General features: G+C 47.8%; 1 protein-coding gene across 1 annotated transcript in view; it reads right to left on the bottom strand.

Moving 5' to 3' along the window:
* RAB30 (RAB30, member RAS oncogene family) overlaps positions 1-17,389 on the bottom strand; it is a 43,759-nt gene that overhangs the window by 9,261 nt on the left and 17,109 nt on the right. Inside the window, exons 3-5 of the mRNA XM_026847810.1 lie at positions 7,392-7,493; positions 5,861-5,944; positions 384-567 (exon numbers count right to left, since the gene is read on the bottom strand). Coding sequence (XP_026703611.1) covers positions 384-567; positions 5,861-5,944; positions 7,392-7,484 — 361 coding nt within the window. The 5' untranslated portion in view covers positions 7,485-7,493. The remainder of the gene's footprint in view (positions 1-383; positions 568-5,860; positions 5,945-7,391; positions 7,494-17,389) is intronic.

The following is a 17,389-nucleotide window of genomic DNA, read 5'->3' as shown; positions in this document are numbered from 1 at the left end:
TTGGTAGCTGAACCATCAACACTTTAGTCCCATATGGGACAGACCAGTGGGAAGCATCCACCTCTGCATGCAACAGCCTTAGACCGGAGACAGGACCTCACTTCAAGAAGTGGCCATGGTGCCCTGAACATCACTAATCAGCATCTTGGGGCTATTTGCAGAAGGAAATGTCCAAGCACTGGGTTGGAGATACTGGCTGTATCCTGAGCCGACCTGCAGTTACAACTGGTTGGCAAGAAGATCTGCTATACCAGTTCAAACATCCTACACCACCAGTTCACACATGTTTTCCTCCTGCTAACATCTCCATCTGCCACCAAGCCCTCAACACACACAGCTCACCCCCTCATCACACCACCCCACCAGGTCCGATTGTCACTTACCCACTAGCACAGTTATGACCTTATTGCTGGCATACTGCTCAATTTCTCGCAGCCACTCGGGGAGACACCGGAAGGATTCTTCGCAGGTGATGTCGTAGGTCAAGATTAACGCATTAGCACTGCGATAGTAACTCTGCGTGATGGATCGGAACCGCTCTTGTCCTGCTGTGTCCCAGATCTGCAGCTTTTGGCATAACAAACAAGGGTGATAAAAGCAAAAAAAATATATATATTTTTATTTGATAGCAGCACTGTTTTGACCTAAAAAAACTCTTCAGGATAAAGCCAATGCTGGGAAAGCACTTCACTCTTCTCTCCTCTGGCTTCCCCTCCCCCAGAATTTTTTGTTTCCATTTCTGCACTTGTGGATTGAAATGCAAGGCACAAAGTCAGCTGGCACTGCCGCCAATGCCCCCTGGAAGCTGCAGGTCTGTGGGTTTTCATGCAGCTTCTAGCATCTCCCTCTCTGCTGTGGACAGAGCTGCTGGCCTGGTGTTACAACACAGGTGCTGGAGGGAGAAAGTCACTCCTCCTGCCCCTGAAGTCTAACTAGCAGCATCCATCCCAAGAAGAAATAAGCAAGCCTCGCCTCTAGCTCCCAAAACTAGTTACAGTTATGCTGAGATGATGCACTGATGGGTGGAAACCACAAGACTGAACAAGGAGTTCAGCTGAAGGCTGATGAGGGACTAACACATTTTGTCTCCGCAGCTTCAGCCATCTCACTCAGTTTCTTGCTGCCTGCCTTCCCAACATGTAGAACTGGTTGACATGTCCTTAACTGTATCAAAGAGGTCATGAGTGTTTGCCAAATCTTCTGGGTCCAGGAAGACAACATGTATTTCCCAATACAAACTAAACTCATACTGTTTTTATAATATGACCATCTGACAGTTTTTGGTGGGTCATAAAAACCTCAGTTCTTCAAAATGCAGTCAAAGAAGCAAATATCCTAAATAAGACCATTTCAGTATAAAAGAGTACTTCTCTGCTTCAGCTTCTATTTTTTCAAGGCACCCCTCCCTGAAATTAAATATGTGAAAGGATGATTTCCAGCCAGAATCCTGTGTACTTTGGGAAGAAAAAGCTAAAGTATTTGAGATTTTTTCCATATATTCAGCAGCCTGTAACAGGGAAAACTTTATTCTTGCCCAGTTCCAAAGTCAAACTATGCCAGATACTCATCATAAATGTGTTAGTTTGAAATGAGAGCTCCCAGTAGCAGCTTTCAGACGTGGGGTACGATTTTTAAAAAGTACATTTTTGCAGAGAACATAACTTGTGGCTGGCTTACAACTCCTGGGCACCTTTGTGCTTCATCTCTTGGCACAGTTGTGTTTAAATGGCTGAACCTGGCACCTACAGTTAAGTGACATACAAAACCAGAAGTGAAATTACTTGCACATGAAATTCAGATAACAAATGAGCCCCTGTTAAAACAAATGGCATTTGCTGAAGTTCAACAAGGCCAAGTTCCAGGTCCTGCACGCGGGTCGAAGCAATCCCATGCACAAATACAGGCTGGGTGATGAGTGGCTGGAGAGCAGCCCCGTGGAGGAGAACTCAGGGGTATCAGAGGATGAAAAACTCACTATGACCCCACATGTGCTCATGGCCCAGAAAGCCAACTGTATCCTCGGCTGCATCAAGAGAAGTGTGGCCAGCAGGTTGAGGGAGGGGATTCTCCCCCTCTACTCTGCTGTGGTGAGACCCCCCCTGCAGTGCTGTGTCCACCTCTGGGGGCCCTAATAGAAGGAGAACACGGACCTGATTGAACAGGTCCAGAAGAGGCCATGAAGATGCTCAGGGGACTGGAGCACCTCTCCTGTGAGGACAGGCTGAGAGAGTTGGGGGTGTTCAGCCTGGAGAAGAGAAGGCTCCGGGGAGACCTTATAACAGCCTTCCAGTGCTTAAAGGTGCTACTGGAAAGATGGGGAGGGACTCTATCAAGGAGTGTAGCAACAGGGCAAGCGGTAATGATTTTAAATTCAAATAGCATAGATTTACACTAGATGTAAGGAAGAAATTCTTTCCTGTGAGGGTGGTGAAGCCCTGGCACAGGTTGCCCAGAGAAGCTGTGGCTGCCCCCTCCCTGGAAGGGTTCAAGGCCAGGTTGGACGGGGCTTTGGGCAACCTGGGCTGGTGGAAGGTGGCCCTGCCCATGGCAGGGGGTGGAACTAGATGATCTTTAAGGTCCCTTCCAACCCAAACCATTCTATGATTCTATAAAACCAACTCCAAGCTCTGGCATATGGAAAAATACAGGAGATATTGTTGCTGCTCTGCTATTTTCTTATTGGCTACGGTCATGAGTCTACCTGTGAGCTGGGTGCAGAAGGCAGCAAAGAGCCCCCAACCTTACAGCCGCTGACAAACTCTTCCTGCACGCAAAACAAACATCTCACTTCAGCCCACTGATTATTGCTGCCAAATAAAATATTTTACAGCAACCATTTTACTTGCACCATTTTTTTCAGACAAACCAAAGAACAGCGCCTGACTCAGCCTCCAGATAACCTAGATGTTTATTTTCTCGGACCCAGCTGAGTTTCCCACTCTCCTACCATTTGCACATATATTTAGCTTTATGCATATGAACACTTCCACCAAGTGCAATAGCATCACAGGCCCATATAGCATAGCCCTCTGTCTGCAGGACTGAGGATGCTCAGCTTTGACCTGCACAACTCTTTCTACTTGGCTAAAATTTGTGTAGCCTCTTCATGCAGGTGGTATACATATTTTTGGTTTTATTAGGAAAGGCCAGGCAGATCAAAAGCCCCCTCCACTGCACAGTGCTGTCTCAGCTCATCTGTCAGCAAGCTTTAGTAGCCACTCATATCCAATATGGCTTGCACACAGCTTTTATGCTTTCAAGTTCCCCTCCACAGACTTTCAAGTGCAATTTTGAAAGCTGGGAAGTATTTTTTCCCCAGAAATCTATAATTTATTTTCAAGTCTGAAAACCTTTTTGGTAAAGAGCTCTGCTCTCTCATCCTGGATCCCAGCAGATACGCAGCAGATGCTGCCCGGCACAGAAGTGGAGTCACAGCTCGGGCACTGTTAAATAAGCTACAGTCAGAGAAACGCCTTGTTTGACTGATGTCATTTTTATTGCTCTGTGCTCTGACTCATTTCTGCTTTTCCTCCTCATTAAATGTTTATTCTCACTAGCACCATTTACTCAAAAGTTTTGGCTATAAGATCACTCCCTGAAAGAAATCCGTTTTCCTTTCAGATGCCGGAAGACTCATTCAAACACCCAAATGTATTATACTAAGCTTCCTCCCAAGCTTGGTCATTGTGGCTGAGCTCCGGTGACTCTAATTTACTCCACTGGTGGGGTTGGGAGAGGGATTTTGATTTATCAACTCATTATTTGCTATGTGAAATATAGCTGGTGTACCAGCTACCACTTGGGGCTGAAACATAAGCCAGCCCCAAGGTCATTAAGAGAGCTGCTTGGGTGAACACTTGTGCATTCACCAGGCATTTGCAGAGCAACAGGGGTTTACCACACTGATGAGTTCTCACTTAGCTTGTAAAGCTTCCCTAAATGGTTCTTGCTCCTTAGACAGCCCACGTCGGCACAACTGCTCCCAATATTCTCTTAAGGAGTTTGCATCCTCAGTCTTAAAGCTAGTCTTAAAACGAGATTATGTCATGGGAGCAACAAGTCAAACAGACAAATCCTTAGGGTGAGTTCATCTGTCCAAAAACCAGACCTCAGATATAAGCAATGTTTTTAAGGCTCCATCTGTACCTGACAGGGAACCAGATGCTTGGAAAGGAGAGGTGTCTAAAGTGGATGGGATTCATCTTCAAGATTACTTTTCTCTCTCCATTGACCAGAACAATTTTGAGACAGCTAGTTTAAGCCAGGTTTATAAGAGAAAAAATGAATTCCACCTTCAGTGCAGTACTTAAGCCATTTACCAGCTTAGATTCCTGAGCTGCTCCAATGGAGCTGGTTTTGGCTGAAAGAAGCATCTCTGCTGTCCGAGGAGCCTGGACAAGGAGCATCCGTGTCCTGACCAACCCTGCCATGCCAGCCGCCTGCTAATGAACATCACAACCACTGAACCAAGCACCAACACCACAAGGGCTACACAGGATCCTCACTGCTTTCCTGTCTGCCACTCTGTCCCACTTTTACAGCCATGCACTGAATATTAACTCCGACTACATCAGGTGAAGGTATTTACACCTCTTGTCCTTGACCTGCTCAGGCTGGAAGGTCTTCTGCTCAAGGACCATCACTAGCCATAGGTTTGTACATCTCCTCACGCAGCAGGTTGGCAGCCTGCTGACATGATCATGGCTTTTAAAATCTGTCCTAAGTTTAGGAATACACCACCTGATTTCCTTCTTAAAAATCTCTCTGTGCTGACATAAAGGTTAAAAAAATCCAAGGCTGAGAACCAGCCCAAGTCCACTGTTTCCATCCCATCACTTACAGAAGCTTAAAAACTGGTCTAGATGTCACATCAGCCACAGTCCCACTGCTGCTGCTCTCCCATTTCCTCACTACTAGATTTGATGAGGGCAGCAAGGTGAAAACAACTGTTTTTCCCTTGGATGCCTCTTGATTTAATGCAGGCAGAGTAATTCCAGAAGCAGGTGAGGGACTCTGGACACCTTGACATTAGAGGCTCAGATAACCATACTCCTCTCTCATCTCTTGAACATCACAGTAGGTCTAGCAAAATCTCTGCTAATGAATAAAGTGGCGCCAGCCAACATCTCTGGGTGCTGGAACCTAACCATGGATCCCATTAGAGCATGAGATTGGCCCCCAGTGTATTTTGGCCCAGGCAAAGTGGGCCCAGCAATGCTCAGGCTCAGTTTGGAAGTCAGCACAGGATAAGGACAGTTTCCCAGCAGCAGTTTGGTTGCAACCACTCTATTTTGGAGAGTGAAAGTGTTAATGTAGAGGACATTGCCCTTCTCAATTCAACGTGTTGACTGAAGCACATGTATTATGGTCATCTCCTCCCAAACCCATAACTCAGCAGAAGTGGAAGATAAGCCCTGCACTGTTGTGCAGAACTGCACAAGTCTGGAAGCCTGCTCTCTCCAGCGACATCTTGGGAGCTCACAGAAGACAGTCATCAAGCATATCCCAGTGGGAATGCAACAGATTTCTTCTTACCAGAAATGCTGTGAGCAGAAGTTGCACTGCAACACTTCTTTGTGCTTTCTCAACCCCAGTCAGGGACGATCTTAGCGTCTCCTAAGCAAGGACAGAGTTTTGCAAGACCTCCCTTTTCTATTTTCTCCCTTAGAGTAGGTTTACTGTTACAATCCTGATGGAGGTTGTGGAGGAGTACAAAGACTGTCAGATCCAGCACCGCCTGAGCCATGCTAGACAGCCCTGCACTCCCCCATGTGCCTTCCAGCAGCGGGAGGGCTGCAGCAAGAAACCTCTGCTATGATACTCCCACATGAGTTTACACTTAAAACCATTAGACTCATACCTTTACTTTTTCACCATTTATCTCCACAGTTTTAATCATAAAGTCAACCCCAATCGTGGCTCCTTGACCCGGTGGGAAAAGTCCCTGAAAGAAAACAACAATTTCATTAAGCAATTTTCTGTAGCAAGACAAAACTCTCTCTGGGCGCTAATTCTCACCCTTTTCTATCCTCAAAACTATTCCTCCCCTGTGACCTTCCCAAGACACTTATTTCCATCGTATTTCTAGAGGAAAATATGATATTTCCCCAGTACAAATTTTCAACCCCACGGTGTTTTCATTGCCTACACATCCCTAGTTGTGTAGCAAATTGCTGACTTGAGAGCTGGGAAAACAGAAGGAGGATGCATACAGGGAAAAAGAGAGGGTAAAAGCCCTTACGCTTCTGTGCAGCTGGCAGAGGCAGGGGAAAGGTAGATGGAGACCCTCTGTCCCACTTTCCAATGCCTTGAAATAGATGGGAGTGCCTGTGTGGGACAAGATGCCTTTGTTCCTGCAACTTCACACCTTCCCTCTCCCCTCCACCACACACCATGCCATGGGAAGGCATTTCTGGCAGCACCAGTGTCATATCCCTGCATAGCATTTCAGGAGCAAAGCACTGAACCAGCCACTTACTGGTGCCACAGCAATTGCAAGTACCAGCATGACGCTGGTGGTCTTTGTAGCACCATTGGAAATGAGCAACAGCAACAAATAAAAAAAAAAAAAAAGTTTTTTGATCTCTGGTGTCTAGCTCTACAAAGTCAGGTTGATTTTGGGGTACATCCATCCCCTACAGCAGCTGTGCTGTCAAAGCACAAGCAGAAGTGACCGCAGATTACTGGGGTTAACCCTTTGGGATTGACTAGTTGTATTGCCACCAGCTGTCACATACAGTTGGAGAGTGTTTGACATCACCACAACTTTAAAACTAAAATTAACAGTGAAGGGGAAAACTGCCGACAATTTCTAGTGGAGAGTACAACAAAAATCCCACAACTTATGTTCTATAGTCCATCAGGCAAAACCTTCTCTTACCCCAGATCACAGAAGCCTGATCTTTTCCCTGTGATTCTGCCACAACAAAACATCTGGTGTTTAACAGAAGACACTGGACTGACAGGCCAGGGCCCACATTATTTAATTATCTGCTAATGACAAATAACAGGGAGAGCTTTGTGCAGCAAGGAACAGGGAGAAGGCACTTAGGAGCACTCTAGAAGACATGCTGTTCCTTATAACCACTCCAGAGCATCTCCAAATCAGGAGTTGTCCCAGCAGCTTTCAGAGGGGACTTTTCACCTTCAGAGAGGGATAAGCTTTCTCCAACCCAAGATCCTCAACAGGGCCAAGCATACCATTAGATACAGATGTGCTGCCTGTATCAGTATGTCACTATAGGCGATGCACACACCAAGAGTGTGGACAACAAAATGCTTTGGAGCCACGACACCAGCAGAGTCCTCAGCACACAGCTATAGGCTCCATTCTCCCATCCCAGTGCTGTCCCCACCCCAATGTCCCATGTCCAAGAGGCAGCCAACCTTACCTGAGTGAAGCGACGGACTAAGCAGGTCTTCCCCACACCGGCGTTGCCAATTAAAACAATTTTGAAGAGGAAATCATAATCTTCCATACTCATTTACGCAGCTGCAAGACAGACAGAAAGTGCAACATGTGAACCAAGGCTGTGGGGAAATGCCCTTATATTCTGGCAGAACTTTATTCCTCCACATATTCAGAACAAAGGTCTCCTGGCACATGCATGGCTCATCAGATAAGGGAGAAGAGACCTTCCCACTTTGAGCTGGGGCATCCACGTAGTCCAAAGTCAGCTGCTGTGAAACTTCAGCCACATTTTGGCTTTAGCACCATCTTACCTGGCTGCCCATGAATTAGAGATGCTGGTTTTCAGCTTCTCAAGAAGCACTCCACAAGCCCAAGCCACCATTTCTCAGGTTTCCCCAAATGTTTGTTTCATTCTTAACTATATCAGCCCCAATGTGGAATTTGCCACATTTTCCAAGGGCATCGCATAATTTATTTTTGTTAGGGCAATACACAGAAACCCCCCATGAGTTCCTCCAGGTGGGCGCTAGGTCCCCAAAGAGCAGAGCTAGGGCACACAAGGGGAGAACAGATCAGGAAATTAAAATAATTTTAAAATAAAAGCAGCAGCCTTAAAGACAAAATGAGCCCATTTGTTAAAATCACAGTGAGGAGTGGAGTAACAGTTTGGATGAAGTACAGTAAGATTTTATTTAAAAAGAAATAATAGATGTTATTAGGAATATTGCTACTACTATAATTTTCTTTAGTTTTGTGAGGGAAGCTTGCTTGGCGTGAAACTCAAATGGGAAGTGAACACAGAGGAGCCTGGTGGGACAACCCAGCACACATTCCCCCACCAAGTCCAACCTCCTTGGCAGGATGCAGACACCAATGTTTTAGAAATGCCATGGGAATGGGCAGGGTTGTCTACACAGAGGAGGACCTACAGGGCTTCCTTAGGCTACTCGAACTATGGAAAGGACCTAACAGATAAATGTAGTTTGCTGAAGCTGAGCAAGGCATGAGGGATGAGTATCCACATCTCCATATCTAGTCCACTAAGGGTACCGTCAAAATCGTGACCAGAGATGGAGTCTGTAACCTTCAAGAAAAGCAACAACAGCCAGAAGAGATAAGAAGATTTTAGGCAGACAGAAAAACCTGCAAAAGGGCAGTGTCCATGTGCAGCTGTGTCTAGGACCCTCCAGATACTATATAGCATCACCTTGGTTGGAAAAGACCTTGAAGATCATCCAGTCCAACCATTAACCTCACACTGACAGTTCCCAACTACACCAGATCCCTCAGCACTATGTCGACCCGACTCTTAAACCCCTCCAGGGATGGGGATTCCACCACCTCCCTGGGCAGCCCATTCCAACGCCCAACAACCCCTTCTGCAAAGAAATGCTTCCTGACACCTAGTCTGAACCTTCCCTGGTGCAATCTGAGGCCATTACCTCTTGTCCTATCACTCATTACTTGGTTCAAGAGGCTCATCCCCAGCTCTCTGCACTCTCCTGTCAGGGAGCTGTAGAGGGCGATGAGGTCTCCCCTCAGCCTCCTCTTCTCCAGACTAAACTCCCCCAGTTCCCTCAGACGCTCCCCAGCAGATCTGTGCTCCAGACCCTGCACCAGCTCCGCTGCCCTTCTCTGGACACGCTCGAGTCATTCAATGGCCTTTTTGGGGTGAGGGGCCCAAAACTGAACCCAGGAATCGAGGGGCGGCCTCACCAGTGCCCAGCCCAGGGCTCAGATCCCTTCCCTGTCCCTGCTGGCCACGCTATTGCTGACACAAGCCAGGATGCCATTGGCCTTCTTGGCCCCCTGGGCACACTGCTGGCTCCTGTTCAGCTGACTACGAGTCAACACCCCAGGTCCCTCTCTGACTGGCCATGTGTGGTGTCAAAGACTTGTTCTCAAGACTGGTCTGGGGTAACAGCATAAGAGACTTACATAAAGATTTAGAAGCTATTGGTTGAAATACTGGGTAAGGTGATACCTGAGCAATGGTACCTAACCCACCAGTACCTACAGGTTAGGCACTGGATGAAGAAATAGAGCCAAAGATGGGAAGCACAGGAGATGGGTGGGGAAAAAAAAGTAATGAAAAATAGTATTAGGAAGTTACTACCCTCAGTGAAGCCCCAGAATGCTTAGAGGGTTTTTACAGAGCTGACAAAGGGAGCAAATGCAGCACAGGTGAAACAAGCTTCCCACACTCAGCCCCAAGGCAGAGCGCCCTCTCCCACTGCCTCCAAAAGTCATTCCTTAGGTGCGGGGTTCATCGCACACCAGAAGGCCCCAGCTACAGACCCCAGTCCCACCATACAGCTGTGATAGGCTTATAGTCAAACAGTCAGAAAGTAAAAGAGAAAACTGAGACGGTCTGGCCTGCCTGGCAGGGCACACAAACAGCTCTCCAAGCACCACTGAGAGCCTGCTGGACCTGAAGGCAAGAGGTGGAAGACGTGACTCAGCTGCTTCATGTCTATATGACCCTTGGCCTTTCCAGCAGCCTAAAAAAAGGGTAACCACGGCAATTAGTGACTAATGATCTGCAGATGGGTAGCAGGGACACAGCTGAGTCACTACACAGATAACATCACTTTGCCTGGGCCAGTGACACAGCATAGCACTTGCCCTGCTGCTGCTGTGCTGGGCTGGAGCTATGGTCCCCTGCACAGCACCACCAAACTGCAGCAGCTGGACCTGTCCCAAGGATGCTCTAACCTCGTCTTGCTCCAACACACAACACCTTGCAGCTCCCTCCTATCTCTTAATACAGTGAAAGAGTGGGACCTTAAAAAAGCAGCCTCAAAAAATGCCCTTTTTTATTTTCTGGGGTTATTTTGTGTAATCGTTTTGTATCTCCATGCCCAGCTTTCCCAGAATGGGACTGGGTAACAGCAGTATTAAGAACATGTTGACAGTGCTCTTACAATGAAGGCTAAATGTTAATGTACAGTTTCAATCTTTCACACTAGCCAACAAGAAGAAAAACATGATCATCCACTAAAAGCTATTTCAAGACTAACAAGACTTACTCAGCACTGGATAATTATTCCTGGCATGCTTCAAATCCCAGAGGGCACTGCTCCCCCCTGGAGGGATTTCAGTTCTATTACTTGTACCCTAAACAATCCAAAATTCAAATTTATCTTCTCCGGAAGCTTAAAAATAAACTTCCTCTGCAGATCTTTATGCTCAGAACCATTAAATGGCTTGGACATACCCTAGAGTTATGTCTGATCCTCTTCATTAGGCTCCAAGACTAATCAGATGTGATAATGACCCCAAGAGGGAACTGGAAGATGAGTCAAGGCCATAAACTGAACAACACAATGATGCACTTAAATGCCAGAACTGAAGAGACACAGAAGTGGGGACACAGGAGGGGAGAAAGCAATGGAAGCAACAAGGAAGGGAGAAGTGATTTAAGAGGTGGAGCAGGCAGGTGACATTGACCATCCCTGCCCTATCACCCCAGTCACCCAAATTGGCATTTCTCTCCCTGATGTGCATACACACTAACCTACCACGCCATCATCACTGAACACAGAAACATTGCATCAGTTACCATTACGAAATCTTCTCTTGCAAGCCAAACCTCTCGGCCAAGTGACCTTTGCTGCTGACTCAGGCTCACACAACCCTCCCTCTCCCCAGAGAAAATGTGTCTCAACCTCTGCCTGGCTTGCCACAGCCAGGGAATGTGCATTTCAGCAATACATCACACTTTGAATTACAGGCTTAAAAAAACCCTGAAGACTGCAACTTTGTTTGTTTTTGTTTTCCTGGGGTTTTTTTGTGGGGTTGTTTTTTTCTCCTTTCTGTTTTCTTGTGTTTGTAGGTGCAGGGCTCTGCCTTGCATCCCTGCAGTGGTTTAAAGCACTGGGCTGCAGCTGCCTGTCCCACCCTTTGGCAGAGACAAGATCCTGCAGCAAGATCAGGGGATGGAATGCTGTTTTGCCAATTATTAGGCCTAGCATAAAGGACACAGCCAGCATAAAGATGAACCAATAACTAAATTGCATTTGATACAAAAGGGTCAGTACATGGGTGAGTGCTGGGGGTACAAACAAGTCAGATTATACATAATCGACATCAATCCCTCTGACCCCAACAACAACACCACACAACCAACAATGGGTGGAATAAACAGTGAAATGCAGTTTACCCTAGAAGGGACGGGAGATAACTGAGTCAACAAGCCAAACACATAAGACCAAGGAAGCCACATAATGAATCCCTACACAGCCCACATTTACAAAAGCCAGACCTGACTGGAGCCCAGTCCCAGGGAGGCAGGAGGTCCTTCCCCAACAGGGAACTCTGCACAGGGCATCCACCTCACACACAGACACTGCCCCTGCCTGCAAGGGGTCCCAGCTTTTATCCCTCAGTGGGACACCTGACCTTGGGTTACTTAATGCAGGACCTGGGGCTCATTTACCCAATGGCTCTGTCTGCCAGGCCGCAGCACCCTGGAGGGAAGTTTAAATGTAAACTCACCCGCCCTTTGTGAAAGGCTGTGGGAATCACCCATGTGTCAACCTTAATTTGGGGCTTGGGGTTGAAACCCCAGCATTTCAGATGCCTGTCTGTGCCTCAGCCACCCCCCACCATATTCACTTAAACAGCACAGAGACATGCCCTATCATGAGATGAAGTAGGAGCAGAGCCTGAGGCTGGCAGCAGGGCATAAAATTGGGTTTCACAGCTGTTTTTCCCAGGGGTGATTTACACACCTTGCATCCCAAGCAGCCCCCGTGGCCCATGACCCCCCCACCCCTTCCCCGGACTGTTCCCACCAGCCTCACAGGGATCTCTTTCACAGGGTTTTACTTCACTTGTGTCGCTGCTCCGCTCCACTCCATCACATGGCTCCATGCATGGTCACTGTGGGCAGGAACAAGGGGCCAGGAGGGATAAATTGAAGCAGGACAACCACCCAGAGGGGTGCTCCATCAGCAGGAATGCAGCTGAGGGATGGCAGGACATGTTTTAGGCTCAGCTGTTTTGCTTTACTTGGGCAAGACAACACAGTAAATGATCTTGGTATTTATCAATTACTAATTCTAATTTAGCCAAAAGACTGGTGAAATCCACCCACAACGAAAGCACAGGGGCCATGGGCTTTGACCTCTCCTTCCCCCCAGGCAGGCTTGTACAAACAGGCTCCAGCTTCCGTGGAGACATCTGAAAAAGGAGACACAGAAGCCATGGGCTGCCTTCCTCATGCAGCAAGCACTGCTGTGAAGACAGATGCACACCAGTCCTTCCCATTTCTCCCAAGTTTTTTTTGATTGCTAGAAACCCTCCCATAGCATGGTTGGCAGGACTTGGTCCTCTGTTTCACCCTGCCATGGGCTCTTCACTACCCATAGCTGTGGGACAACAGCACAGATGGAGGAGAAAGACACATTCCCACCTGCTTCTCCTGCTTACCACAAGTCACAAGGCAAGAAGTTTATTTACAGTAAATACATGCTTCAGGGAGTAAGATACCCAGGTATGTTTTCATTTATTCCTTATATGATATTCTCTCCCTGCATTTGCTCCATTCACCTCTTAGCTCTCCCTGATCCACTTTGGTTTAACTAACAGTGTTTATAATCTGAACCAATTATTTTATTTTTGCAGTGTTTTGTCACCAATTAGTTTGGAAGGGCACAGAGAGTCCCTCTTCATCTCTGACCATGTCATGCTCATCCTCTAGGTATCAATTAAGTGGCAGAAACACAACACAGAGGTTCAAATACTACCTGGAAGACATGAATGACTTTGGAGTAATCAAGTTCTCCTTCAAATGGATGAAACCACTATTCTGCCTGTCCCTCATCAGCTTTTACACCAGCACCAGTCTTTGCACAAAACAACCAGCAAGTATGAGTGAAGTTTTGATTACTCTCTTGATTCCTTTGCCTGAAGACAACCTTCCACCTCTAGGAATGTTCAGAGCAAGCTCTATGATGATGATTTTGCCCCAGTTTTCACAGAATCATCTAGGTTGGAAAAGACTTTGAGCATCACCTAGTTCAACCTAACATTAACAGTTCCCAACTACACCAGATCCCTCAGTGCTATGTCAACCCAACTCTTAAACCCCTCCAGGGATGGGGATTCCACCACCTCCCTGGGCAGCCCATTCCAACGCCCAACAACCCCTTCTGCAAAGAAATGCTTCCTGACATCTAGTCTAACCTCTCTCTGGTGCAATCTGAGGCCATTACCTCTTGCCCTATTGCTTGTTACTCGGTTAAGAGGCTCATCCCCAGCTCTCTGCACCCTCCTGTCAGGGAGCTGTAGAGGGCAATGAGGTCTCCCCTCAGCCTCCTCTTCTCCAGACTAACCCCCCCCAGTTCCCTCAGCCGCTCCCTGTACGACCTGTGCTCCAGACCCTGCACCAGCTCTGTTGCCCTTCTCTGGACACGCTCGAGTCATTCAATGGCCTTTTTGTAGTGAGGGGCCCAAAACTGAACCCAGGAATCGAGGGGCGGCCTCACCAGTGCCGAGTACAGGGGTCAGATCCCTTCCCTGTCCCTGCTGGCCACGCTATTGCTGACACAAGCCAGGATGCCATTGGCCTTCTTGGCCCCCTGGGCACACTGCTGGCTCCTGTTCAGCCGGCTGTCAATCACCCCCCAGGTCCCTCTCTGACTGGCAGCTCTCCAGCCACTCCTCCCCAGGCCTGTAGCGCTGCTGGGGGTTGTTGTGGCCCAAGTGCAGCCCCCGGCATTTGGGCATTTGGCCTTATTGAAACTCCTACAGCTGGCCTCAGCCCATCACTCCAGCCTGTCCAGATCTCTCTGCAGAGCTCTTTTCCTGGCTCATGGAACCAAAAGTGGAACAGGATACTTCAAAAGAGCAAGTTTTCTCAGTCAACCACAAGGTGTGCCAACCTCTGCCTGTCTTTTACCCTCCCTGAAGATCACAAGATAACGTGCTCAGGAAACACAATGGACAGCCTTTGAGTCAGAAAAACCTTTCATGTCTAAAGAATGTTTTGACGCCTTCATTTTAGAAGAACAAAGCAGAAACAACCTTTTATTTCTAAACCTCCATGGTATCTCAGTACTCTTCTGAGTTAGAGGTGCAGGAGTCATGGAGCAGCAGTTCACATATCCACAGAGCCAGGCAACAACTGGAGCAGGGAGTGCATGGCACATCACGGCATCACCTTCTCTCCCCCACCAGTGTCACTCATGGATTTTTCATTTCCTGTAGCCTGAAGAAGCATCAGAAGGTTTTGTGGCATGTCCTGCTTATAAGCCATGGTTAGAGGACCACTGTCCTCAAAGTAGAAGAGGTCAAATCAGAGCAGGCTTAGTGCAGCCAGGTGATGCAGACCCATGCATGGCTAGAAAATCACAGAATCATTACTTTGGAAAAAACCTTTAAGATCAAGTTGTCCCCATCCAATATCGGTGAGGGTTCTTAAATGATCCCAAGAGGCTGTAGAACCTTGTAAGCTTTATTTCACAAAAATAACTGATAATAGCGACAGGACAGAGAGAAGAAAAGTCAGAATACCTAAGCAAGCAAACAAAAAGAAGCAGCAATACTAATTACCACCACCACAAGACTAGCCATGTCCTGCTGGTCCAGTCTCGGTGCAGGCAAAAAGCTTTGGCAGGCAGGAAGCTTTTGTAGGCGATACAGTGAAGACACCCGAAAAACTACCACAAGCGAGAAGCTTCACTACATGGGAGCATGCAGACCCTTTTACAGAGTCCCCACCACTAGTTCACTCATTGCCAGAGCCCATTTCATATTCCCTCCCCGTGTTCCCCCACATGCCCATGCCCAGATGTCCACAGTGGTCATACGGGACAGCGGGGGGCATTGGCCATTGACGCCTTCAGCTTCCACATGTCCCCCTCACCCCCGGCCCTGCACACACCCACAGCTTTTCCAGCTCCGGGTGGATTTTGTCCTTCCGACAACGGGATGTCAAGGCTCAGCCTATGAAATGGCGTGGGGCTGAAACAGACAGCTGCCATCTTACACCACCCTGCGGCTTGGGGGGGTGTAATGGTGTAGCAGCAATGTCGAGACAAAATGGCTGACACAGTCCCTTACACAAGTCCAACCATTACTCTAGCACTGCCAAGCCCACCACTAAACCATGTCCCAAAGCACCACATACACGTCTTTTAAATACCTTCAGGGATGGTGACTCAACCACTTCCCTGGACAGCCTCTTCCAATGCTCGACAACCATTTCAGTGAATAAATGTTTCCTAATATCCAGTCTAAACCTCCCCTGGCACAACCTGAGGCCATTTCCTCTTCTCCTATCGCTTGCTCCTTGGGAAAAGATACCAACCCCCACCTCCCTACAGCCTCCTTCCAGGTAGTTGCAGCGTGCGATAAGGTCTCCCCGAGCCTCCTTTTCTCCAGGCTGAACAACCCCAGTTCCTCAGCTGTTCCTCATAAGACTTGTGCTCTAGACCCATCACCAGCTCTGTTGCCCTTCTCTGGACAGGCTCCAGCACCTCAATGTCGTTCTTGTAGTGAGGGGCCCAAAACTGAACCCAGGAATCGAGGGGCGGCCTCACCAGTGCCGAGTACAGGGGTCAGATCCCTTCCCTGTCCCTGCTGGCCACGCCAGTGCTGACACAAGCCAGGATGCCATTGGCCTTCTTGGCCCCCTGGGCACACTGCTGGCTCCTGTTCAGCCGGCTATCCAACAACAACTACAGGTTTTTTCCCACCAGGCAGCTTCCTAGTCACTCTTCCCCAAGCCTGCCGAGTTTCATGGGGTTGTTGCATTCAAGTGCAGGACCCGGCACTGAGCCCTGTTGAACCTCATACAATTGGGCTCAGCCCATGGCTCCAGCCTGTCCAGGTCTCTCTGCAGAGCCTCCCGTCCCTCAAGCAGATCAACACTCCCACTGAACTTGGTGCCATCTACAAACTGACTGAGGGTGCACTCGATCCCTGTGTCCAGATCACTGATAAAGATATTAACCAGAACTGGCCCCAGTACTGAGCCCTGGGGAACAACACTTGTGACCGGCCGCCAGCTGGACTGAACTCCATTTACTATCACTTTTTGGGCCCAGCCATCCAACCAGTTTTCAGATCCATCAAAGAGTAGGTTGAAAAAAAAAATAAAAAAATCCACACCTGAAAAGGCTTCTGCACATTTAACAATAAAGACCAAAACTATATCAAGCCAGGAATGCTGACAATTTGCACCTCAGCTTTATCCCACCTCAAAACCTCATCTATAACCTACTGCTTCAATCAGGCCTGGAGAAGGATCTGCAGCCTCTTTCACCTGCTGGATCTAACCAGTAGGTCAAGGTGGGTTTTGAAGTATTTATACAGTTCTTAATGAACTTGTGTTCTTCAACATTCAGCAGCTATAAACAAAAATAAATTTACCTAAACATCTCAGGTTCAAACAGCAGCAGTTATGTATACAGATATTATATTGATTACACATGCCATATGAGCCAGGAAATTCAAAGCGAAGTCTAGTATTTCAAGCAGAAAATTATTCCTTGCCAGCCAGAAAATTGCAGGGAACACAGGTCTGGACATGCTGCTGCATTACATAACTCAGGATAAAATATTTTCATTTCCAAAGCACCGGCCAACTCAAGCGGGCTCCTGCAGTCAGCAAGCATGAACCCAGCTCATGCCCCTCTGCAAACAAGCAGCCTGGATTTTCTTCTGCTCCCTTGCCCACCTTCCTCACTCCTCCTCTCTACAAGGTTTAATTTTGCTTCTATTCACACTGGAAAAATTGAGAGACTTCATCCCCACGAAAGCCTCTGTGCTGCCAGTGGCAAAGCTGCAAGCACATTGGATCCGTGCTCTCAGATTGGTGCAACATTAAAACTCCAGGGATGTCTTTCCCAAATTCAAGGGGGAAAGATTTACTGCAGGCATCTGGGGTTTCAGAGCCCAGCATTTCCCATCTCCTCCCATCCCACTTGCCATTCCAGGCAAGCAATATCCAGTTGTCTGAACTGGCAATCC

The sequence above is a fragment of the Athene cunicularia genome (genome assembly GCF_003259725.1).
Source record: "Athene cunicularia isolate RWA chromosome 1 unlocalized genomic scaffold, athCun1 chr1_part1, whole genome shotgun sequence".
NCBI classification, from domain to species: Eukaryota; Metazoa; Chordata; class Aves; order Strigiformes; family Strigidae; genus Athene; species Athene cunicularia.
Note: the sequence above shows the minus strand (reverse complement) of the source record. Positions and strands in the feature narration are given on the sequence as shown.